General features: G+C 40.8%; 3 protein-coding genes across 4 annotated transcripts; 1 reads left to right on the top strand and 2 right to left on the bottom strand.

Annotated features, from left to right (window-relative positions):
• Positions 1-2,200: 2,200 nt before the first annotated feature.
• LOC133962843 (uncharacterized) lies at positions 2,201-5,155 on the bottom strand. Of its 2 annotated transcripts, none has more exons than XM_062398212.1 (4): positions 5,090-5,155; positions 4,453-4,750; positions 4,131-4,263; positions 2,201-3,852 (listed from the first exon to the last, which is right to left on the bottom strand). In XM_062398212.1, exons 2-4 carry the CDS (start codon positions 4,742-4,744, stop codon positions 3,465-3,467), a joined length of 813 nt encoding a protein of 270 aa, XP_062254196.1. In that variant the 5' UTR covers positions 4,745-4,750; positions 5,090-5,155; the 3' UTR covers positions 2,201-3,464. The 2 variants fall into 2 exon arrangements, with proteins under 2 accessions (XP_062254196.1, XP_062254195.1); XM_062398211.1 differs by lacking the exon at positions 5,090-5,155 and adding an exon at positions 4,914-5,076.
• On the top strand, positions 5,156-19,418 carry stx18 (syntaxin 18). The gene is made up of 11 exons (XM_062398209.1): positions 5,156-5,355; positions 14,344-14,411; positions 16,034-16,149; positions 16,299-16,376; positions 16,567-16,633; positions 16,764-16,855; positions 17,555-17,649; positions 18,033-18,091; positions 18,577-18,646; positions 18,728-18,808; positions 18,934-19,418. The coding sequence occupies exons 1-11, from the start codon at positions 5,203-5,205 to the stop codon at positions 19,027-19,029; spliced, it is 975 nt and encodes a 324-aa protein (XP_062254193.1). The 5' UTR covers positions 5,156-5,202; the 3' UTR covers positions 19,030-19,418.
• Positions 19,419-20,307: 889 nt separating this feature from the next.
• On the bottom strand, positions 20,308-25,065 carry LOC133962869 (neuronal vesicle trafficking-associated protein 1-like). Its single transcript, XM_062398213.1, has 5 exons — positions 24,858-25,065; positions 24,425-24,581; positions 24,026-24,142; positions 22,184-22,294; positions 20,308-21,289 (listed from the first exon to the last, which is right to left on the bottom strand). Exons 2-5 carry the CDS (start codon positions 24,551-24,553, stop codon positions 21,089-21,091), a joined length of 558 nt encoding a protein of 185 aa, XP_062254197.1. The 5' UTR covers positions 24,554-24,581; positions 24,858-25,065; the 3' UTR covers positions 20,308-21,088.
• Between the last annotated feature and the right edge of the window lie 498 nt (positions 25,066-25,563).

Genomic DNA, 25,563 nt, shown 5'->3' with positions numbered 1-25,563 from the left:
GATAGAATTAAGCCAACGTCAAACAGCCAATAGATGAGTTCTATGAAGATAAAGCAGCCAGGACTGACAGGTCTGATAATAGTCCAAACAAAGAGAAAGTGGAGATTAAGGGGTTCCTTTTCAGACAGTTAAGTGGACTGCCCAGAGGATACTCCAAAACATGGCTCATCTGTCACAGACGGGAGGAATGGATACCATCACTGACGCTTCGTATAGGGATAGATCATATCTAGGAATGTACAGCGGCTGAGAGAGTTCAACGCACTGCGGCTGAAGAAAACACATGCAAATATACAATACAAAGGTAAAAAATAAAGTTGAATTCAATACATGTGCTTCAACTGCACAAAACGTAACAAGGAAAAGCACCAAATACAAATGCGCCGCAAGTAGCACAGAGGAGCTACATGCACAGCTTGTTGTCCAATGCTATAGTGAACCATTATATAAAAAAAATCAGCACCAGTGATGAGTAACCAACTTCACAAATATCAAAAGTCGGGTTCAGATTCATCTCTTCAGCTTTGTCTTTGCTACTTGGAGCATGTTTCTATATATGGCTGATCCATCTAACACCAGCTCAAGATCCTCTATCAGTCTGCTAGGCCTCGATCTCAGAACCCATTGGCAAATGTTGAACGACGAATTAGCCTTTCTGTGCAACGGCCATTATTTGTTACTTTGTTTCGCTTTCTTTACATCCACACAACATTTATGTTAATCTCTTTTAACAGCAATCTGCATGTGAATGAATATAAAATACAACTAACCGATGTCCAATTTTTTCCATTTGTTTTTGTTCTCACCATGCACTGTTTACCTGTAGGAAACTAATAACTGCTCGAACAGAAAGCTTCCGGCCCCAAAATCTTGTCCCTCGTCCCAAAGGTTCTGCATATTCACATGTAGAATCCCTTTATAGAGTTTATCGCAGCCCTAAACACTGCTCCTATAGTCCTGTTATGTGTCCTGCTGCCGGTCTGGCTCTCTACTAGTGATCCTGGCCTGATCACTGCCTGTCCACTTCTCCAGCCCAGAGCTCTAGTGTGGTCCAATTTTAAATGGCAGTTTGAGTTTTTCATCTCCTATGGCAATAGCAATATTCAACTAACTCTATTCTGCATTATTATTCTGGGTTTTTTCAAACCTGACAACTCCAGTAACTGAAGGGGTGAGAGAAAACCAACCAGTAACGATGGCAGGTAAATTAATAAATGGTTAGAATTGACAAAATGGATTGGCAAAAGATCTAGAAATAATACTTTATAATATATAAAAGTTGGCTAAAAGAGTACATAAACAGTAGAAACAGCTCACTGTTACGGATAAACATTTGAAATAAGTAGCTAAGGGGTGCCCCGAATCTCTACCCAAACAAGTAAGCTTAAAGCACTGGCTATGACAGTTTGACTTTATGATGAATGAACTATTGTAAAGCTAATGAAGCAGTTAGCTAAACCTGAAGCTGCTTAAATTTAGTTGGTCTAAAAGTGAATATTTATGGCTGCACTTTGGTTATGTATAAAAATGTAACTTTAAGCATTGAGATTTAGTGTATAATTAATCCGTATGGACAAGTTAAAATAGTGCAGATAAAATAAGTTCTCATCTGAAATGGATGTGAATGTTAGTTTTTCAGTACATGATGGAAAACAGTGTGTGGTTGTGTGTGCACTTGTGTGATTGGACCTTTGGAGGAACATGTTGAACGTCCTCAGAAACATGGATACGGTCCTATTATTACAAATAAGTTATAAATAACTAGGTTTCTCGTGTTTTTATGTAAATGTAAAGAGTCAAACTAAAGTTACCAATGTTCAGGTAAAAAACTGAACATAGGGAGATACAAATATTTCATTGCCAATTATCCTTTTTCCCATTCAATCCCTGCACAGTACATTACAGTATTATAGTTATAATGTGTTTTATCCCGTGGTGAGATAAAAGCTAGGAAACTTTAATGCTCGGTTAGCTCACATCAACACATTAGGTATCAAAAAGGCAATCATGCCTCAGTTTGAGCCCATAACCTTGGTCCCTGAATAGCTGCTCTCTTTCCACAGTCAAAGCTGAAAGAGTGAATAAAAAAACAAATGATGAGGAGTTAATGCTGAGGCGGTAGAAACGGAGAGACAGTCCCAGCACTCAGCTGTAACACAGTCTGGCACAACACTAACAAAGGAAATGAGCAAACCACACAGCAAATAACAGACTTTTATTCAACACTCTGGGCCCCCACCACTTACATCTGAGTGCCAACACCAGTCACTTACAAATAAATGGATTTATGAGGAATATTACACACAAATAACTACATTTGTCTAGACAGGACATTAGTTTGGATTTACTCTCACTGGCAGGATCAAGTTAAATTTTCATAAATATGTTTATTGGAATATGTCAAACATTTACAACTTTAGAATTTGCACTTAGGAGTAAATGGCAGGAATCAGTAAATAAACAAAATGTCTCCCAGTTTAAAGCTACTGGAATGAATTGGAATTTCAGGCCAGAAAAAACACAAATTATGGTTTCTACAAAATATAAATCAACTTCAAGAATTACACAATTTAGTATGTGAAATTCTACAGTTACTTTGTATTGCATGATGCATTAGCCTATTTATTAAAAAGTCATCTGTCAACATTAACCGATGGTAAGGTCATACATCACACTTATGACATACACTTTAATCAAAAGCTGCTCTGTGTTTCCAATACAAACTTACTCATGTACTCAAGCAACCACTGATTTACATTGGACCAGAATTTCACTCTACATGGTCACATTTGTTTAAATCAAATACAATCCCAGTTTTGATTTTATTATTCTGCTGTAGTTTTCTTTTTTCAATATGACACTAAATTTAATAATGTTAGGCAATACATATGAATCCCTATACTTCCATTGTGCTACAGATTTAATGTATATAACAATGTTGCACAAGGATGACAGTCAGTCATAAAACATACTTTCTCCTAAAGACACCACTGAAGAAAAAACACAAAAATTATTTCCTCACTCAAACATCCTCACAATACTGGTTGCTCTGTACAGACAGATAGACAGACAGGAAAGACAATACTCTTTTGACTCGTACAGGAATAAATATTGAATACAATCTGAGTCATTGAAAAACACATTCATTTGGCAACAAAACTACATATAACACTGTGGATGCAGAATATCCTCCGAATTTTATTTCACCTGTTACCAACAGATCAGGTCACATGAAGATTATTATTCAGCATAATCGGACAAACCTGATGAGAATCTCACAACAACAGAATGAGGAATGAATCTTCGCCCTTAATAAAGTGTTTTTGGTGTTTCCCTCCTCTCTACTACATAAAACATTACAGATTTAATCTGTAAACCTGACAAATCATAACACTCATTGTATTTCCACGAGCCACATTTCACAGGCTGCACATAAGGCTGCAACTGAGTTTAATACAATTGTGTTAGTCCTTTTTGAGTGGCTCTTCCAATTTCTTCTTCATCAGCTTAATTTTTAGCGTGTAATATTCCTCTTGCAGCTTGAGGACAGCCTCTTGTCTTCGCAGCACAGACATTTCCAAATCCACTCGTTCCTGCAAAGCTGTGCAGTGCACCGAGGTTGGAGAAGTAGAGCCAGGAGTATACGAGTGTTCTCCAGATGCAGTAAAGATGGCCGCACAGGGAGTACTGAACTGTACTGCAAGGGATTTAGGAATATTTGTAAAAGCAGAAAACTTTTGCTCTGCTGGAGAGGTGGATGAATGTGGATAGGAGAGGAACTCGTGGTCAGTCAGTGGACGTTTGTTTGGGAAACCTTCATCACTTTGGTGGTCGTTTCCATTTTGATCACAGCTGAAATGGGGGAAAGACACAATTTTTCACATCTCCAACCAAGTGCATAGTTAACTCCAATAAGGAGGCTAAAATCTGGATCTAGTGAATTTAAATGTTGTTTTAAAATAGGGTTTCCTGTAAGGGCTGATGGGAATTTGCAGAAGTATGCACTCTACTGAGTGCCATTCTAGATTTAGGTTAAATTTGTCCAGATTCAAGATACAGTGACACATTGCTAGTAACTTAGGCACAGTCTGAGCAGACGAGAGAACCCACATATATAACACATGCTTTACCTGTTTTGAGGAGTTTCCACAAAGTCTGACACTGAAGAGTCCTCTCGATCTTGCTGCAGCATATCTGAGAGGTTCATCACAGAAATCACGATTTGGGTCACAGTGCTGAATTCTTCAGGGGACATCCCTTCATCTGTTGATAGAAAAGAAATGCATCTATTTATTATACATTTAATAAACTCAACATATAAATAGAGATTTAGAATTGCAAAGGTATTATATCTGTTAACTCTTAAAAACCCTCTTGACTTTGGTAGTCTCAGATTGCAGATTTAACACTGGTATTATGAGGTCTAGCCATTGAATGGCAGTTGTCCATCACCTGCTTGCCTTCCCTGTCGTTTGATCTCCTCCCTCGACTTTGCCAGCAGATTTTCCCACTTTTTGTTGCAGTCCGACACTGTTCGCTGAATCTGTGGGAAGGCCGTGTTGATGGATTGGGTGATTTCCTCCCAGGCGTGTCTCTTGTCTTGTACGGATATTCCAGTGCTGCACTTGCCTCTGATTATCTCTCTCCTCTCCTGCATTAACTGGGCGAGAAGGAGACACTCCTGGTCTGTCCAGTTAGGTCTTCTTTTCCTGCTGGTCATCCCCTCAAGAAGTTGTAGAGGCATTTTTACCTGAAAGAGACAGACAGAAATTCACACATATTGATTATATGATGGATTAAATACCAAAAATGTCACATCCTTGCAGCACATTCATATCAATTAGAAATGTCAGCATGACTCTGTTGAACTGAACTGTTCAACATGATCACCTGACTGCACAGAAAAAACTTACACTTGAGTCTCTTTCAACTTAAGTTATTATATTTAAGAGATTTTTTTGAAATTGGAACATTTTAGCTGTCTGTAGCTGAATCAAGACGAGGAGTTAAGGTTATCAGTCCAGGCTCTTGTAAGATGTGAATACTATGAATCAAAAACGAGGCTATTATGAATAAATCTTAATAAAACCTTAAGGTAAAACGTAAGGCTTTCTCCTCCGTCTCAGGGAAAACTCCAGGTCGCAGGATGATGACGTCCTCTCCCGGTGACGTGTCAGTTTGTTTACAGCTCCCCGGGACATCATGGCTGTGGATATAACTAGTCTGTTTAAAGCCAGTGTGAAGACAGTGAAGACTAGGAACAAGGCGATAGGAATCGGCTTCGACTCCACGAAAGATGAGATTTTCCGGCGGAGCAGGACAAAGAGCGGCTTCTCCCCGAAGGCCAAGGAAGTGGTGAGTGTTTCTCCCGAGTTAGCTTCAGCTAACAGGGCTAGCAGCCTAGCACCGACCCTGTCTTCACAGCTGATGACAGCTACTGTCTTGTACAAAACAATGTTGAATTAAAATGTATCGTTTAGTGGATTTAGTCTGATGAACGCAAACACACTGAGAGATAGACACTTGGCTAAAGAGGGATCTGACAGTTGACAGATTTATCTGCACCCAACTCAAGACATCATATCTGTCAAACCTAACCACGATCATCATAATCTGTTCCAGGTTTAACCGTTTGTTTTTTATTTGATTTTTAATCTGGCCCAGTGTACACTCTGTTTTGGTCTCGGTACGAGATTATTTCTATGATAATGCTCAAGGAAAGGTTACACAGCTTTACACAGGAGAAATATAAATAACCTTATGGGGCTGTCTATGTTTACATTGATTCAACTATGATAGTAACTCATGCCAGGTCGACATATATAATAAAACAATAGAAAAATGTACATAGCAAATGTTCACATGATGATGCTATTGTTAAAGAAGACAAAGTGCAGCAATGAATAAAGCCCACTGTGTTTATCATTGTCCCTCGGACTAAACAAATTAGCTTTCCCCAGAGAGATTACCTGTAAAACTATCAGGCTTCATCATTATGCTTTTAATACCCTCTTCCTGTCACTCTAACTCATCTTGCAGGGTGTCATCTGCACAGTTCCCACAGGCGGTTGTATAGTTTAAAGTTTACGAATTTGAAAAAAGTAGACACAAAGACATCGGTAATTGAAAGTGCTTGAATTGTCAATCTGACATCACTGAAACATAGCACACATAAGTGACATTGTAGTTCCTCCTGTCAGCCACCTAGTAAGAATTCATGTTAATGTCCGAATGAGCCCTTAAAGAATACAGCAGGAGATTATCCAGAGGAGTCACCATAAGACGTGTCACACATAGGCAACACAGAAAAATATGTCAACTTGGAAGGCAACAAGACTCTAGTAGGACATTGATGCCAGTGCCAAACTAAAACACATGATCTCTGCAACAGAATTCATATGTTACGTCCTGCCTCTGACATGCCCTCAACCCCTCTCCTGAACACTTCCATGTTGTGTCTCTGGAGAATATCCTGCTTTGTCCTTACGTGCGAAAGGCAAAATCCAGAAAAAGACTGGTCTTTTCTGTGTGGTCATTTCCCGGAATTCATGTCTGAAAACAGCTTCAGTGTTATAACATTGATTAACATTGATCCATGTCTCACACTGTGCCATGTAGAATTATTTAATCTGAGGAAATTGGGCCTGGAAGTCCTAGAAATGTCCTTGAACTTAATGTTTAGGAAGGTGTGGGAACCCTGCAATGGTGACATAAGACTCTAAATCACATTTAGCAACAGGACCGTAGTCTGAATAATTATCATTTGGTCTTTTAGTAATTAACCAAATGTCTCGGTAGGTATTTCTGCGTCTCTGGCACGGTTTACTGCTGACTGATTGAAGGCTTCTTCAAATGGAGGAGCCGATTAACTGCTCTTCTTAAGATCTGCCACCAACACGTCTGGGTTTAAAAGTAATGCAGAAAATGAACCAATGTGATGGATGATGATATGATATCCTGCTCTAATTAAAAAAGTGGGTCACTAGAGAGATGTTCATTCAGGTTGTAAAAACATTACTGAAAGGAAATTCTGATCCCAGTGCCTCTTTTAAAAGACTTAACTATGCTTAACTAATCTTGATTTAATTGTAGGAAATATCACATAAGCTTAAATATATTGGTGAAAACAAGTTTAACGAGTTTTAACTCTTGTAATGGGACACTGAACTTAGCAACCTTACAGGAAAGGAAACATTGCCATTAAATTAGCTCAGGAAACATCTCAAATGTTATTCTTCCACTGAAGTACAGATACATCATCAATGGTTGGCAGTTACTGTTGGCTGTACAAAGGCTTCCCTCCATGTCATGAGGGTTGCTTATACAGCTAAGAGTCGTTGGCCTAACATGAACATCATGAACACAAACCTCTTCAAAGTCACCCTGAAGAACCACTTTACATTTCCCTCCGAGAGTCAGGATGCCATGTTTTACCTGATGTCTCCAACAATCAGTCTGAGGCTAACATGAGCCCAGTCTCAGCAGTGCTGCACAACCAGCTTTTTGTTATGTCCTGAAACATTGATATTAGAACTGGTGGTTTAATAAAAGCACTGTTGCTGAATCAAAAGAAACCAAAACCTATCCTGTGGTTCCCTGCCCTCTGCTCTCCTCCCCCCTGCCGCTGTCTCCATCGCACTGCAGATATCATCTCAAAAGGTCCTCGTGAAGCAGCTTTTGTAGAGATTGAAATTGCGAGTTTGGAATGTCCTGACTGCTTACAGTTATGTCGCGGTTTTCACCCACATCTCCCCCAGCTCAAGTATCCATTCTTCTCTCTTTACAGCCCGACATAGGCAGCATTTTTTGTGCGAGTCCCCTCTTTACATGTATGATTCCATAAACACACTGCAATAACATTTTCTTTCGGCTCTCAAGCAATTTCTTGGGGAAAGCCGATCTTCCCAAGAGCCAGTGATTAAAGGTAGAAGATCAAAACAAAGAAAATATTAAATTAGGTCCCCAGTAACAATGTTGACGGCCGGCACCTAATGCACAACAGATGTGAGTGCCCTGACATGCATAACTCTCCAAGTTCCCACTGAAGCTTCACAAATTTAGAAAGAAAACATCAAAGTTGACAAATACACAGTGGTCCAGTGAGGCTTTTTTCCACTCGAAAAGCTGCGCCATGAGAAAGGAAATGTAGCTTCTTTCAAAGCAATGCAGAAAAGGGCTTGATTGACTAATAAGAGGGCCAGTGTTTGCAGGGTGGGGTTTGGTCTGGGGAATCTTTTACCTCATAGGGGTCGGTTTGGGGCACTGGGATCTCCATTTCACCACACCACCTCTTCTCTCTCCGTAGCATGCTGCCCTTTTCCATTTTAAATGAAGGGGGTCACTCTGAAATTGTTAAATTGTGTGTAGAAAATAGTGCTGAGCTCCAAACTGTGCCTTTAGTGTTGGTCTCCAAAAATTGGCTCACTCTCACAGTGTTTTCTTGTAAACCATTAAACGTTTCAATGCATTTTGTGCTGTTGGAATAGGGCTTGTTCCCTCTGACCATTTAGCACATTGAACTAATATCCCTATTTATTCTCCAACCAACAATTTAAATATATACAAACTGCTTTGCTCGTAATTTCTGTTCAGGAATTATCAAGCTTCCAAGCCCATAATGTTATTCAATAACATAATGTTTCGGACATACTCTATCGTGCCGCATAATATCAGACTATGAACATGAGTTTCAAAACTGGAATGTGTTAAATTAATGATATGGATTTTTTTGTGGTGTATAGGTCATGGTTGAAAAGCTGAAAAATGACTTTTAGTGAAATTATGGGTCTAGAAAGAAATTTGTCCTTTTCTCCTGAATATTTTTTTATCAAGAATAAAAAGCCATACGTAGTATGAGTATAATACAACATTGTTGTTATGAGTCAACATGAGGTCTGACTAAAGTCTTATTATTTGGCAAACTGTATGAAAGTGTGTTATTTATTTCAAAGTCAGGCCTGAATAGGAGAAGCTGTTGGATCTCTTCAGTGTATAAAGTTTCCTCTTTAATGTTTCAAGTCACAAACTATATTGGCACACAGGCAAATACATGCTCACATACAGCTGTCCAAACCGGCTCTATATTGAGTCGGCACTTTAGCCATGGGGAAGTGATCTGCGGGGATCACCCTGAGATGAACATGCTGCTAAATGGTCTCTTTACCAGTTGGCCTAATCTCTGCACTGTTTTCCCACGAAAGCCAGGCAAATTGAATTTTGAGGCATCTGCTGTCAGGCCCAAGCACAGTCTTGATTTTGTTTCGCTGCGTGCAACAGTGTTTTTTTGTTCCATGATTCATGAAATTGAAAATAAAAGAGGAAAAAAGTGGTGAAACGCAGATTTACAGATGTGTGTCAAACGCTAAATCACGAGATGGACACCAGATTCCCCGCAGACTCAATAGTTTAAGCAGAACAAAAGTAATGTTGAACACAATGAAGACTCAATTTAAACATTAAAACATGAAGTAAGAATACAGCAGCATCTGTGGGAACTTTTTAAAGAATGTTGTAAGGCTCTGTTGTTAGACAAATCTCAGTTATTGTGATTTACAATCGCTGAAATACTACCAATGCAGATGACAGCAGGCTGCATACTTGACCCTGACACTCCAAAACACTGTGAGTCTGAACCATGAAACTACAACAGATGTGTACTCATCTAAAACAGATGACATCTCCTAAGGACACCAGGGTGCCTTTTTATTATAGATTAGGATGTCTGTGCAAGAGAGCATTGAGTATTAATTATGTATTGTTATTTCACGCTGATGTTGAATAGGTCAAGTGATGCTGTTGTTTGAGTAACTAACTAATTACAGCAAACATTACGTATAGTTTGGCTTCTCACTTCACTGTCATCCGTCATCTACAGTAGATCAAACACACTGTTTAAGTCAAAGGTCGACAGAATAAGAGGTTTGTTTACTGCCTCAGAGGCTCAAACTGACCAGGTCCTCATTTTTTCGTTTTTCCCTCCTCAAGAGGTTGAGTCTGGCAATATTCTCAGAGACAGTCATCCACTCAGCTGAGAACTCTGTTGTTTGCCCACGTACACACTTTGATTATCGTTCTGCAAATTCTTTAAATTCCTAAAAAAAAAAAAAATCAATGATGCTCATTTACATGCTGATAGGGCACAAGATTAACAGACTCTGTGCTCCCTGAGTCAGTCCAATTCAGAGTCAATAGAGAAACGTTTTTTCTTTTTAAAACTTTCATAACAAATGTAGAATCTATGATATATAGAGAAGACACATTTTCAAATTCATATTCATTTCTGCTGTTTACTTAACAAGAGGTAATTTAGCACATTTTAAATTGCACAACAAATTATGGGGTTATATGGTGTCTGTGACCCATCCTGGTTTTACTTCTGGTTCTTTTATTGAATCAACTCTATTAAATACTTTTTTTTTATTCCTCTAAATTAAAGCTTAAGAAAATTCAAGTACTTTTTGCTTAGCATATCAGCATCATTAGTGGGAATATTTGATACTAGGTCGTATGGGATGTATATCTAACAAATCTGAAAAACAGATTCGTTTTTTTTTGTATTGGTAACATGATCCCATGATTTTTTTCTGAAAATCTAAAACAATGCTTAAAAAACACACTGGTCAAATTACTAGAGGGAAATCAAAACCAGTTGTCTGATGGATTACTGGAAAACCTTTCAGAAACACCTTCCCAAATTCAATCCGAGGTGTGTGTGTAATTTTGGATTTTACACTTTAGAATTGGAAGTGAGGCTTGATATGCGTTAGGCTGTCAGGATAAATCAATTACTGTATCATGGTGTAAATCCAAGTAACATGCAGGTACCTCTGACTCCGCTTTCAGGAAACACAAGAAGAAAGGTAACGATGATTATGAAACATGTTCAGGTTATTCAGAAATACACAGCAGGAATCACAAACAGTATTTTTGCAGTATTACATAATCAGGTTCCTTTCAAAGAAAATTCGCTCTACAGAATATATAACATGGACCAGAGGATACTTGCAAATGATTCCTTGAATTCATTCAACAATTTGTTCATTTTTTTAAATATCTGCAATCATCTATCTGATGCTGACTCATCACTAGTGGTCAATTCTTCCCTTCACACAGACAACATTGCCTTTGTGCTTATTTATTTAGTCTGTCCACTGTGATGCCCAGATGTTTCATAGTTAAATGTGACACAGACAATAATACGTTTGACAATGAAATGTGATGTGGTTTCTTCAAATTGCACATTGGTAGTTTTTATTTAAATTCGACCAAAACTGATGACAAGCCCCGTCTCAGTGGTGATGTCGCCAAGACAATACAACTCACTGAGGCTCAGCAGCATCATTCACAATCAACACATCACAACAATAAGTGCACAATCTAGGTTTTGTAATTTGAAATTTGTTATCGATGCATGAACCTACCTGCATGATCAAAACTGAATACTAAGTGAGCTGCTTAGAAAGTTTTGACTCTCAATGACTATTCAAGTAAAAATCAGAAACACATTACAAAGTTATCAAAAAAGGTCAATGATTCAGTTGAGGGATAATCTTAAAAGCGTTGTTTGCTGGTGCGTTTTGTTTATAGAGCGGAGTGAAGCTCTCGAACTGCGAATAGACACAAGAAGACAAAACTGAGCCCATTAGAGAGTCAGACATAAACATGATAATAAAATCAACATGCGACGCAGGCTTCTCCACTGAAACACCCTTTATGTATCAGGCCCACATACCTAAACACAACATAGCATGGCGTCAGTGTGGATCGCCCTCGGTCAGGACACACAGGGACTTAAACACAAGCAGGGCAGCCATCATCAAATTCTGTCAGTTACCTGGATTTAGCAAAACAAAAAGCCATCCAAGCTCTTTAGAAATCTGCAAGCTAAGCCTTTTCTCTTTTCTTCCTCATAATAATCCCCCCTGATGGTTTGTTTGGGCTCAGTCGGGGCTGGAGGGAAGCAGGGGGAAGGAGAAAGTGAGGAGGTAAAGTGGGGGTCTTTGATGATGACGAGATTAGATGTAGCCCGGCAGACTGTCTCCTCCTGCCTTCGCTACGAGCTCTGCCTCACACACACACACTTACCCACACCCACGCACACACCTATGTCGTCTGTGTGCACGCACACGCACACACTTGCATAAACCTACACACACACAGCGGTGAGCTGTATGCACAAGGCCACCCTCTTCCTCATTGTTGAGGAATTACTTGCTCTTTAGGGTCTTAAGTTACAAGAGCAATTGATCCCTCTGACCCCCTGCAAACCCTTGAGGTTGTGCTGGGAATCTGAGCCCCAATGTATACACACAGGAGACAGCTCAACCCCCAGAGCAGCACTCTTGACGCTCCCGCTCACCCCCACATCACACAGACAAACATACACATGAACACACTGGGTTGAGCTCTAAACCAGCGTGTTCTAATGCTGTGGATTTAGCTCTGCCTGCTGGTCAAAAAGGTGTAGTACCGTAAACACAGTTATTCAGATAAATACACTAGCTTGTACACAAATGAAAGACCGAAGCCAAGTACTTATCGTGTTTCACTTTTATCACAGGTCATGGATAGTCTAGAAAAAAACATTGCAGTTTTCCTGGTTTATAAATAAGGATTTAATGCTTGAGAATTGGGAGTTGAAGAACTTATAACATCACTTATATCCATACTGCATCTTTAACAATTAAATACCTGTCAGCAAATTAACAAAATCTCTTTATATAAATCACTGAGAGATCAATGTCAGTTTCTTGTTTTTGTCTGATCAAGTGTTAATCCCAAAGATATCCAGAAAATTATCATAGGAAACTAAAAGGATACAAATATACAACAATTGCTTACTTAAAATTGTTAAGAAAAAAAACTTGTATTTTTATTGTGATAATAGTTTCTGAGGGGATCTCTTGCTGTGTTCACACATCGGATTCTCCTGGATTTCTATGGACTTTATTCTTGGAGGCCAGACATTAGAAAGAAGTCATTAGAAACTGTGGAGCGTGTCACTCGGACAGTTTTGGTCACATGCAACCCTGAAAGAGGAAACACGGAGGAGCTGCGGAGTCGGTGCATGTCTGAATTCAGCTTAAGATGCATATTGGCATGCTGCAAGATTATCCATTCTTTCCAACCCAAGTATATTTTAAAAAACAAGTCACACTACAGTAAGTGTCGACTCATAGGAGCTCAATCAAAGTTCTCTAATTCACTGAGACACTACATAACCTTCAATGTTTGGAAAGACTTGAACCATAAGAAAGGTTCTCTTCTCCCCTGAACCCCCCTCGCTAAGCTCAACTGCTCTGAACAACAATTAACTCTTGACCTCTAATAATTGTATTATTACAAGGGTCGGCTTGCATGAGCTTTTGCCCCACAGCAGTGTCTTACGCCACCGAGGTTTCTTCCAAACCAGAGAAGGGAGAGCTTGGTTTCGAACAAATTGCCCTGCTCTGTTTATCTTGACACCTTCGCTCTGCATAGAAGAAATAGTCATTTTTTTCAACCGTCAGCTCAAATAAAACAGCGCCTCAGGTCACCGTGACGCTGGGAGTGAATGTTTAGAGACATTATTAGACGCCTGGTGCCAGGTTGCTCCTCACAGCCAGGGCAATTTGATAATTGAGGTTGTTAGAGTGAAAAGGCTGAAGGCCGAAGACAGCGTCATTATGCTATCAAAATAATCTCCCACGCTCTGAGGTCGCTGTCACAGTCAAACTCATTGTGTCATTTCTCAGTCTCGGCTTGTCTCCGTCCTGTCCTCTTCTGGATCTCACAGAGCCGGCTGTGTTCACACCCACTCGTTCTCTGACAGCACCGCTCTGTGGACAGGGAAGCAATTTGTTCTTTTTTAATATTTGACCAAATTACAGGAGCAAATATTGGATTGAAGCAAGTTTCCTCTGGTTTTCCTGTGCACACATACACTTGGACATTTTCACAGTGATAAATAGTAGCAGATCGTGAATTTAAAGCTTATTAGAGATCGCTCTGTCAGTGCTCTGTATGCACTTGTATTTATGAGAGCTGTTTGAAGAGGAAATTGCGGGTTAGATTTCTGTATGTCACAGACTTGATGAATTGTAAAAGTAAATATTGAGAATTCAGAGATAGACAGACAGTAGTCGCCTGTCGTCCAATAAATACAAATTTCTACATTTACTCTGGCTCTGTCTAAATGTAGTTTGGAGAAAACGGTTTCCTGGTACACGTCTTAAAACTCCTTTTTTAAGCTGTGTTTACAGGGTTAACATATTTTTAGGAGCAACCGAAACATCACAGTTAATAGACCTGTTGACATGAAGGTAATGAATACAGCTAATGCTTTTTATCACTTTATCTTGGCAGATTGCGAACATCACCAAGCTCAAAGACTTTCTGCTGCAACACAGGAAAGACTATGTGAGCGCTGGAAGGTAAGCATTTCCAAAATGTCGCTGTCATCGACCACAATCCACAACGACAGTAGGAAAACTTACCGAGGCTGCAGAGAAAGGGACAAGCACTTTGAGGTCAGGGTTATGATGGGACTTTTTGATCTTTGTATGTGTGTGTCTGTGCTGCAGGGCCTTGCTACTGGCACAAGGTCAGCAGCGAGCAGGGTGGTCTGTAGCGGCAGGCTCCAGTCTAATTGTCTGGAATAATTGAGCTGCAACCAAGTGGAGAACAAATCACGCCCTGGGACTAATCCAGGCTTTCCTCTCTCCAAGGCCCTTTCTGTGTTCTGTAGGTGTGGGTGTGTGTGGAGGAGCCCATGTTTAGTTAGGCTTGTTGATAAAGTCTCTACAGAACACATTAACTCAACATTAGAGATGCTGAGGGGCGGAGTTGAGTCGTATTTAGTCCTGGGAAAATCCATCAAGATGCCGTCACTGGTGTGTGGACAAGCCTCGTCTACGTTCAGCCTCACCGTGACTGCTCTGTTCCTGTCTTCTAGTTTTCTTATCATCCTCCATTTTTCTCTACATCGTTTGACTTTGCCAGACAGAATAATGGCCACAATTCCAGTCCAAGCATGAATAAATAATGACTAATTATGGTAAAAGCCTCACTGATGATGACTCCAAAATAGATGGGAGCAACCCATATTCCCAGAGTCCAGTTAACTTCTCCAGATAGATTGTACTCTGCAAAGCAGACGAAACATATCAAGACATGAAACAGGGAAAACCAGCAAACGTTCACACTCAAGAAGCTGGCCCAAGAAAATGTTTAGCATTTTGCTTGAAAAATAATTGTAAAAACAGTTCAATATGAAATTAGAGGAGCCCTCAGAGAGCATGTACCTCTGTCTAGCCTATTGTCCTATCTCTACATGTTAAAGAAAGTGGGGGGAAAATCTTGGATCCGGCTGTTAATCTGGATTGGTTCCAAATTGTAATGGTTCCTTCCTTGGGTCATGCTCCACCTCTGCACAATATGTTATGTATATCAGTTGTGTATTTTTTGAGTAATTCTGCTTACAAAGGCCCAAAAAGACATAATAGGTTTTTGATTTCCTGCTGATTGGCTTATTGTTTCAGCTCTAGTTTAACTATTATCCCTTTAGGTGTTTGCATGAACAGTGATACCTTACGCAAGAAATACTTAATTATTCAAAATGAAGTCTAACCAACTGAAACCAGCTTTGCAACAGAGGAGCATCACAGCTTCTCAGTGCCCTGTTTGTACTTGTTGTGTCTTAGAAGTCCACCAGAGGGAAACATTCAGTCTCAGCTGCACACTGAGGCCAGACTACAACCTGCATTGGAGTTGTAGCCATGCACTTTCTTATGTTGAGTTCACGGGCTCTCCCTGTGTGATTGAGCTATTTAAACATGTTTTAGTTTCCTCTCATTGGGATAAAACATGAGCTCTAGGTCTGGTATGATCGGCCTATGGCTCTGACCTTGAATAAGAATAAAGGAAATAGATGAAGTAGTTGACGGATTATATTAGTACATTGTTTTAGGGAGTCTTTGTTAGATTTTCAATTCATTTTTCGGCTTTTGATACTTGCATACAAAGTATTTAAACCCGCTGGGATTTCGTTCTACAGTCTCATCTCATCAGATCTGACCCGCATGACGGACAGTGAACGAGATCAGATCGACCAGGACGCTCAGATCTTCATGAGAACCTGCTCTGAAGCCATCAGGCTGCTACGCAATGAAGGTGTGCAGCCAATGAACTAGCATTACAAGATTTTTTGAAACCTAGAATATGTTCAGATTATTCATTTTTTAACTCAGCACTCTACTGTGTTGACTTACAAAATATCAAGAGAAAACTAGTAAGTGAATGTGTTGTTGTTGTTGATATAGCGGAGAAGAAGGTGACATCAGCTCAGATCAAAGAGCACAGAGGAGCAGTACTGGACCTCATTGTAATGTATCTGAGAGGTGAGTTCATGCAGTTCATTACAATTTAGTGCAGTCCTCTGTTGATCAAAATAGTCCAGAGAGAACCTGGTATATGACAAGTCTACAACTATTTTGCACTTGTCCATTTGTGTATCATATAGAATATTAACATTTAAAAAAAGAAATGATGGTTGCTGTGGAATGACTGCACATCTCTTCTGTCTCTAAGGAGTGTGTAAGCTGTACTCTGAGCAGAGAGCAATCAGAGTCAAGAGGATGGTGGACAAGAAGAGATTGTGAGTATTTGCTATTATCAGTTCTATGCATACCTCATTCACTAGTTCATTATTTTAACTTTGAAAATATTCTTTTAGGACTATAGTGTCCTTGAATGCCAATTATTCATCTTGATTTACATGGTTTCAGGTCCAGACTGGTCCCAGAACACCACAGTCGGGTGGAGAAAACGCGAGAGGTGGAGCCCACGGAGGAGAAAACTGTCAAGGAAGAAAGTACTGGTAAGACAGGGAGTCAGCTGAAACACTGCACTGTATTTCTGGTACAAGAAGCCCTGTTACTACATTTTGCGTGGGTAGTCGAATATTTTTCACTGGTTTGGTATTTTGTGTATTTAGTTTACTTTATATGCCCCTGAAAGTTCTGTTATACCTGTGTTCTGTGCCGGTCAAAGACACACTCTTTTTCAAACTGATTATAGGAAGAATTTTTGTGGATCAGTTTGTACTGTAGCTAAGATTATCAGCCAATTTTAACTTGGATCTTATCTACACCAGCTCCTTAGTTGTGTGAAATGGTTCCACTTCATTCATTTCATATTCACAGCCATCTGAAGAACAGCAGGACAGATGTGTGTGTGTGTTTCATCTGCGCACTGTATTTATAAAGTGTTGTGTCACTTCAGATGATGATCCATTGTGCGGACTCTGATCAAATCCCATTCAATAAAAAGGTTTTTTGTCATCCAAACCATCAGTATTTGACCCCAATTTAAATATCTTAAGATAAATAACTGCTCTACGGTTAACTGCGGGGGAAATATAAGGTGACTACATCTAATCAAATCCATCTAAATAACCAGAATGAGCTAAATTTCACGTAGAACTAGCGACTACATGTGTGACTCAGATAAACCCAGTGAAGTACTGCAGAGTTTTGTTGCTTCATCAGGTGTTTTCCCTCTGTTTGTCTTCCTGTAGAGAAGAGTGTGTCGGAGGTCCTGGACAACACAGTGGAACACCTGTGGGAGGAGGGCCGAGTGGAGGACGAGCTCTCTCCCGAGGAGATCCAGATGGTACAGCGCCTCGGATGCCATCATTCATTATTTATGTTAAACAGTATATAGAGATCCTTAAGATTCAGGGGTTGAGGAATGGAAAGCTATTATTAGGTGACATTTAAATGCACAGGGACTCATTCAGAGAAACACATTTATTGCATTACTGAGCAGGAGAATTACATTAGTTGAGGTCCAGATAACTGACCTACTTAGTTTTGTAGGTGTTTGTCATTATAGAAATAGAACACAATCCCTCGTCACATAAGCAATCAACTAAATTGCCTTTTTGTTGGACACACCCTAAAATGTTCAGATATCCGATGTTTCTGTTGTACTACATTAAAAAATAAGCATCACTGATGAAGACGTGAAAGTGTGAGCTGTGCATTTCTGTCTAGTTTGAACAGGAAAACCAGAGGCTGGTGAGTGAGATGAGCAACCTGGTGGATGAAGTGAGGTGAGCCTCCCTCAGCAAATATGTTCCCGTTCCTTTTTAATAAGTTTGTTGTGATCCGTGTTCAGGGCAGGTCAGTGATTTCACTCTGTTCTGTGAACGTTTAATCATTTGTTAGGACCAAACTGCTGTAATCCAGAGACACTTAAGTGTGGCTGTTACACATCCTCACGTCCCTCCCACTAAATTACATGCCCCAAATGATTGAAAGGCCAGGTGAGCAAGACAACACTTATTTGAAACACCAGATGTCGATCCAGACAGGATTAAAATGACCCAAGGACATAGGTGTTTGCAGATGGAATCATTGCTATGGCAGCCAGAGAAAATCACTGACATGTTTGTTCCAGATGGCCAAATTTCTTATGTCCTGAGATGAAAATTACCAGACCTGCCCCAGTAATATTGATGTCATCTGGAGAGGTTTAAAGCTGCTAGGCACACTGTTTTCATGGGATGTTTCATGCTTAATTTTGTGTGTGCATCAGGCAAATCGAGGGGAAGGTGGTGGAGATCTCTCGACTTCAGGAGATCTTCGCTGAGAAAGTGCTGCACCAAGTAGGCTGACTACCTTTCGGTTCATTATCAGGTTTTTTTGAGAATAAGCTGCACATAAACCATTCTCACTCTCCATGATAGGAATCAGAGATTGACAACATTCATCAGCTGGTTGTGGGAGCCACGGAGAACGTGAAAGAAGGCAATGAAGACATACGAGAGGTAACACTCACTAAATTAAAAACATGAATTTATGAGGACTACTCATAAATATAATGTCCTCCTTTGGTCGGTTTCTATACATCTGATCTGTAAAATTACCTCTGCATTCTCTCTTCAATCCCAAGGCAATCAAAAACAACGCTGGCTTCCGGGTGTGGATCCTCTTCTTCCTCGTCATGTGCTCTTTCTCGCTCCTCTTTCTGGACTGGTATGACAGCTAACACAGATGCCAGCATGGTCTCTGTGGATATGCTGGGAAACTGCCTGGCTCTGGCACATACTGGTGACCTCATTAACAAGTGATGACAACACTCAGACTGAACGTTCGGTTTCCCCAGATTGTGCAGTCAAGTGGAAACGACGGTTTGCTCTTCCCCGATCTGAAGTATCAGTTTATCTTTGTCCAGTGCTAAAAGGAGGCGGTGTCAATGTGTTTGAAAGCACTTCTGTGAAGGCAAGCTTTGTAGGGAGCACTGTATCCACTATCATTATTTGTGTGATTGAATGTTCTGTCTTTGTCTGCCTCTTAAGAATGAAAATGGTTTGATTGGCTGCTCCTGTTTTAATCTAACTGACTGAAAAACAAGCGCACTAAAGGATACTGTTAAGACTTGTGTCTTCTCATGTGTCATGTCTTTAAATAGATCATGAATATGTTTCCCTCTGTGGCATTAATTTACACATCACTGTCAAACCACTGACAATGTTTTGCCTTTATTTGAAACCTCTGACAGCACAACTGTACTGACACACACTCACATTCAAGTAAAACTGAGCAATATTCTATAATTAAATCTCTTAACCTCAGGATATAATTTTATGAGTTAATACATTTCAAATTTATGTCAAGCCTTCAGATAACATCAAGAGGAGCAGCAACCAGTCACGGCCTGTCTCAGCCAAAGAGAAGAGGCCGTTCGACATGTTTGAGTCATGCAGCCCCTTGATCCTTTCTGCTTAGCTGTTTATTAGGTTTAACCTATATTCGTATAAAGTGCTTAGAAACGCCTCAATGATCATTACTCAAGAGAACATGAGCTGTGTGAGAGCTTCGGTGTTGATGACAAAATGTATTCTTGAAACAGTTGAAGAAAATTCTCTTTTACTCACATGGATTCCACTTGACCATTGGTGGGAAATGTGGGCACTTTTATTTCAATTAAACATTTTTATGTAGCAAATGCACTTCAATGGTAATCATTACATTGTTTGAAAAAAGTACAGAATCTGTGACAGTTTTAGTCAAATGACAAATACAAGGGGAAAGCAACAGGACAAGCAACTACTGTTGGATTGTTCCACTACATCAACCTAAGTCTAGTGTCTGTGACGGCTACCACCAGCCATCAACAGTGACATGAATCAATGCGAAGCATTGCACAATACAGTGTCTTATCTAGCAATGCAAAAAACATTCAATAGAGTAGCATAAAATGTATGCTATGAAAAGTAACCTTTATATAATGTGAAGCCTGCAGCAAAGAAAAGCACATGGTGATCACAAACAGTTCAGATGAATGGAGACAATCATTGACGCTGGTTAAAAAGACGATGCTTCAAATACTATAAACTCCTTAACAGCACTATATGCAGAGAGCAGAATGGCCTGAATAAATAACACTTAAAATGTTTGTTTTTTTCGCTGGTTTACAGTTTTCTTCCAGTTCAACCCTCATGTATTCACAATATCCTGACAGTAAAACTATGACCTCAGCGGCAGATATGCTGCAAACTTACTGGACCGCAACAGGTCTGACATGCGCTATCAGTACATGATGTAACTGAAAAGGAAGCAAAACTGTATTATTATTATTAGAGTCGTGCGCGCATGTGCGTGAATACAAGCGACGCAGACACAAGATGGTTCACAGTCATTTCACAATCTGAGTACTAAAGTGAGTTCTCTTACATATGTGTAAATGTACAAAGACAGTGAGTGTGTGTGAGTGTGTCAGTGTTTCTGTGGCTTTTTTCTACACGTATGCCACTCTTGTTTTGAAGTGTAAATAAATAAGAACATATACTATTCAAACAAACCGCGAGTCCGCCCGACTGTAAGACTCACTTTGCCGAAAAACACATTCGACAGTTCCACAGACTTCCTGCTACACGTCCCCTGACCAAACTACACCAACGAGGCAGCACAGCACCTCAGGAACGAGAAGTACATTTTTTTTCGCCCTACAAAAAGCCGTGACACTCCGAGGTTTGCTTGAATGGCACAACCGTATTATTTATTTTTCCTACAGCAGGTGAGCCCACCTCCTGAGCCCAGGTTGGTTAAGCCAGCTTCTGAGCAGTCTCCGTCTCCTGCTGAGTGACCTTCTCCTCAGACATGATGGTCATCCACGGCGATACTGACCGAGTGATGGTCTGCTTGGCTATGTTGTAGTGGTTGATGAGGGTAAAGAGGCGTCCGCGGCCCCCAGGGCCCTGGGGAGGGAAGTTGCCGTACATCCCAGCCGGCATGCAGCGTCCTTGCTGCTCAAAAGACAGAAAAACAGTAAGTGTGAGATTTTAAAATACCAAGAGAGGAAAAAAATAATTGGCACGAAGCATAGTTGACGACACAATTTGAAAAAATTCTGATGAAGGACAGTACAATGACAGTCTGAGACAAACAGTGATCAACCCGTTACATTTGTGTGAGAAGAAAACTAAGCAGGTGATAAAACGGAGGAGGAGACCAGAAATAAATAAATACAAGTTGAGCCTGTCGCAGTGGATCAGGCTCTAACAGATAATCAGTCCTCATTAACAATTACTCCACCGCCATAGAGTTTGAATTAGACTGTGATGGACAGTATCACTGTGTCTACAAGTCACACAGTGAGACCAATATGTGATCGAGCTTCTGCAGCTTTTATCAAGAACATTAGAATTATAATTATATCCAATAAATAATAACAGTGACATAAGTGAAAAAATAAATATACTAGAAAGTCTGATAACATTAGCTCATATTCATTCAAGTAGGGCTGTAAAAGCTAATCTTATCAGAATATTGAACTGAGCGATGGTACATTTTTATTGTTTATTAATAAGATATCTCATCTTGTAGCAAGAGGAATATTTCTACTCTTTAATTTACATACTTTCATTTCAAGTTAATTGAAAAGGTAAATTTGCACCAAAAGCTGATCAAGATAACTGATTTATATTCAAAAGATAAATGGTAATATCAAAGTCTGTCCAAAAAAAATGACTCATCAAAGAGCTACATAAAGAGAATTCTCATGTGAAGTCTTGATAAATTTGGAAATACAAGTGTCCGTACTGTAGGTGACTGATTAGTGTTACCACCATACTTATTGAAACTCATAGATATATCAACATCAGACAGGGTCACAACTAATGTCGCTGGCTGATATTTACCGTGTAGACGAAGCTGTCGGGGCACGGCTGCTCGTACTGGTAGACCTTGTAGACGACCAGGAACACCACACACACGAGGAAGGCCAGGGCACAGATCACCAGCAAGGTCACCTACACAGGAGCAGACACACAACAACAACAACAACAGCTCCGTCATCAGCAACACCACGTCCTGTGTGATAACTCAGCCAGTCTAGCTGTCTTAAAGGAATGAGTGGGGAGATAATGTCTAATATTGATACTGCTTATCCTCTGAGGGTGGGGGGGGGGGGGGGGGCTGAAGCCAATCTCAGCTGACATTATACATGAGGTGGGGTGCACCAGGTCGCCAGCGTATCTCAGGGCCAACATACAGCGACATACAATAATTCACACTTATGGGAAATTTAGAGTCTCCTTGTCACCTTAGCTGAATACTTTTGGATTATGGGAGGGAACTGGAGTACCCGCAGAAAAACACAGTCAAACACACACACACACACACACACACACACACACACACAGAGAGAGAACATACAAACTGTGGGGACATTGTTATGGCCAATCTTATTTCTCGACTATTTTTCATTTATTTATTTTACAGGTTTAAGAGCAGCTCAGAAATATCCAGTGAGGTGTTCAGAGTTCTCCCGCGTCTCTACATTAGTGAGTGTTTATCAGCAACAGTGACTAACAGCCAGTCAGGGCTACAAGATATTCTGTAACCCGACAGGGAAATAGCTTGTGTGACCATCTGTGCAGCCCAGCTCTCAGCTCTCTGGGGATTTCTGCAACGGCTACTGGTGTTGGTGTGAAGTGGGAGAAAACACCTCATTATTGTCAAAGCGGTTGACGGTGTGTGTGAGGCGGTTTAAAATAAATGCGCTTGTTTGCTTGAGTACTCGTTGAGATTTGGGGAGAAACTGTTTCGTGTTTGTTTGGTTAAACTGTCTCAACACTGAAATCAGGACGCAAATGTTGATTTTCAATTGAGGGCTGTGCTGTTTGACTATTCCTGAGGATTTCTTTCAACAGGGAGTGAGGCCGCTCCTCGGTCTGTCTTAAACCGGATTGATTGTTAACAGCGTGTATGAATGAATAAAAGGAGTTTCATCTGTCGGTGCGAGTCCTGCAGTCGCGCGGCGGAGCAGACGGTACAAAACGTGTGAAGCGACGCAACAGGAGCTTATGAAAGAGACTCTCTGCGATGAAAGAGCCGCCTGCAGCATTTCAAAGCACCAACGTGAGGATACAAGCTGTGTTCTCAGAGAAAGGGACGTGCCTCTTCACCTCTCAGATCTTTGAAAATTCAAGCTCTATTGCTAAAGGAGGCTTGACAGTCTCATCTGTTGATTTTGAATGTGGAGGGAGAGCAGTCTGCATGCGAGGCACGTAGAGTTTGTTTGAATTTTAAAACATACATGGAAAACGTCGGCCAATCAGAGCTTGAGCAAGGGATGTGTTTTAAATCCGTTTTTTTATGATCTAAAACACATCAGCTGGCCAAAGGGGCGGAGAGGAGGCCGGAGTGATGCTGCCGTTTGGAGGCCATCGCCATGGCAGCAGCTGAATTAATGAGGCTTTAGGGCGGGGCTAAGGGAATCATTGGGAAATTGTCTCCCTGTGCAGCCATGGGCAAGATGACAGACAGGAGACACGAGACAGGAGGCTGTCCTCTGCCGAGAAAGCCACAGAGTCGGAGCTCAACTTGGAGAGACAATGTTATGACAGCAGAGACAAATGTCCTGAGCTGCAGGGGAGACAGATGTCTGCTCTCCGGCATACGCATGTGTGGGAGTGTGGGAGAGCTGGGAAATGGGATGATGCATGGGATACAGACGATGGCGGCCACATGATTCTCACTTTGAGTCGCTCGGAGACGCCTTCGATGATGCTGATGGAGAACTCTGCGATCTTGGGAGACCGTAGCTTCCCTTTCTTGCTGTCGCTGTCATAGTCTGCCTTTGTCTTCACCACCACCTGGAAGAAGAAACACACAAACACACACACACACACACACACACATGAGAACAGATCCAATCAGCTTGCAGATACAGCTTCATGGGGATATTAGGACTCACAGAGGAAGGAGGGATGAAAGTCATTTCTATATTGCTTTTTGTACATATGAAAATAAATCTGTATAGATGGACATTTGTTCACTTAATAACAGTTTTCCTTCATTGGACCATTTGTAATTAGAGAAACACATCTAAAGGCCGTTTGTCAATCAATGGAAATGTATAAAATCTCAAATCTCACCTTATCTGGTGCAGGAAACTGCAGCTGGCTGGCATCTAGTGGGGTTATGAGGGGGATGGTGTCGAACCCGTCTTCTGAAACCACCTTCCCGTTGTTTTTCTCGCTGAAATTATTCCCCAGTTTCACCATTTTCAGAACACGGAGAAAAAGCACCAACCTGAGAGGAGAAGACAAGCGCTTATTACGCCTTCAACAAAAGATGGTGCCGATGCTCCCTCTGAAAAGAAACACGTTCCAGGAAAATCCAAGCCTTGATGTTTTTCCACACACATACAGCTGGTGATGCGAGGCGCTTTGTGGGCCAGAGGGAGAAAACCCCGTTAAACACAAAGGCGCAGGAGAGGACGCGCACGGTCTCGACATGATGACACTGATGGAGGAGAGAGAGAGAGAGAGAGAGAAAAAACACCATTTACCGCATCCGAGCACCTACCAGATCTGTGGAGTCGCCTTCTCGGTCACAGTTTCTTCCGGATGTGCTGCCTTTATCGCTCCACTGCTGCTGAATGTGTGTACGAGTGTGTGTGAGTGTGTACGTGCTTTTTTAGGTGTGACGCAGCCGATTTGCGGAGAGCTGCTGCACAATATGGCCAAACGGGTCCGTGCGCTCCTTCCTCGGAAGCTGCTGCTGCTGGATGCGGCTGCTGGCGTCTGGCTGCACTGCAAGTGATGTAATACACACACACACACACACACACACACACACACACACATGCACGTCTCTCTTAGGTTGTGAGGACACTCATCGACATAATGCATTACCCAGTCCCTGACCTAACCCTTAACCCAGGTCTTAAGCCCACTGAATTTGAAACCAGCCAAATGTTTGGTTTAAAATTGGCCATCATAACTACATGCAAGCACAAACACACACACACACACACACAAATACACACACACACACATCGAGCCCCTCACAACAAATGTATATTTTTTTGTGTCCATTGATGAAGGGACTGTTAAAAAAAATGATTGTGTACATGTACAATGTACACAATCAAAAACAGACTTTTATTCATTATTTATGAGTGCCCGAGGATTTCCTTTTGGGCTTTTTCAGGGCCTACACATGCTCAAATTCAAACCAAAGTTAGCTTGAAATAAAACCCAAAAAAAGTATTGTTTTCTGGAGTAATATT

Source organism: Platichthys flesus, chromosome 2, assembly GCF_949316205.1.
Source record: "Platichthys flesus chromosome 2, fPlaFle2.1, whole genome shotgun sequence".
NCBI classification, from domain to species: domain Eukaryota; kingdom Metazoa; phylum Chordata; class Actinopteri; order Pleuronectiformes; family Pleuronectidae; genus Platichthys; species Platichthys flesus.
The sequence above is the reverse complement of the archived record's forward strand: the minus strand, read 5'-3'. Positions and strand labels throughout refer to the sequence as shown.

What these genes read in the sequence shown, in the direction of transcription:
- stx18 (XM_062398209.1), top strand. Translation starts at nt 5,203, where the DNA reads ATGGCTGTGGATATAACTAGTCTGTTTAAAGCCAGTGTGAAGACAGTG. An exon ending in ATGGTGGACAAGAAGAGATT is followed by an intron (nt 16,634 to 16,763) that starts GTGAGTATTTGC and finishes ACATGGTTTCAG; the next exon opens with GTCCAGACTGGTCCCAGAAC. An exon ending in AACCTGGTGGATGAAGTGAG is followed by an intron (nt 18,092 to 18,576) that starts GTGAGCCTCCCT and finishes TGTGTGCATCAG; the next exon opens with GCAAATCGAGGGGAAGGTGG.
- LOC133962869 (XM_062398213.1), bottom strand. Translation starts at nt 24,553, where the DNA reads ATGGTGAAACTGGGGAATAATTTCAGCGAGAAAAACAACGGGAAGGTG. An exon ending in AGTTTCCTGCACCAGATAAG is followed by an intron (nt 24,143 to 24,424) that starts GTGAGATTTGAG and finishes TTCTTCTTCCAG; the next exon opens with GTGGTGGTGAAGACAAAGGC. An exon ending in CCGACAGCTTCGTCTACACG is followed by an intron (nt 21,290 to 22,183) that starts GTAAATATCAGC and finishes TCTTTTGAGCAG; the next exon opens with CAAGGACGCTGCATGCCGGC.
- LOC133962843 (XM_062398212.1), bottom strand. Translation starts at nt 4,744, where the DNA reads ATGCCTCTACAACTTCTTGAGGGGATGACCAGCAGGAAAAGAAGACCT. An exon ending in ACGACAGGGAAGGCAAGCAG is followed by an intron (nt 4,264 to 4,452) that starts GTGATGGACAAC and finishes TTCTATCAACAG; the next exon opens with ATGAAGGGATGTCCCCTGAA. An exon ending in GTGGAAACTCCTCAAAACAG is followed by an intron (nt 3,853 to 4,130) that starts GTAAAGCATGTG and finishes CCCCCATTTCAG; the next exon opens with CTGTGATCAAAATGGAAACG.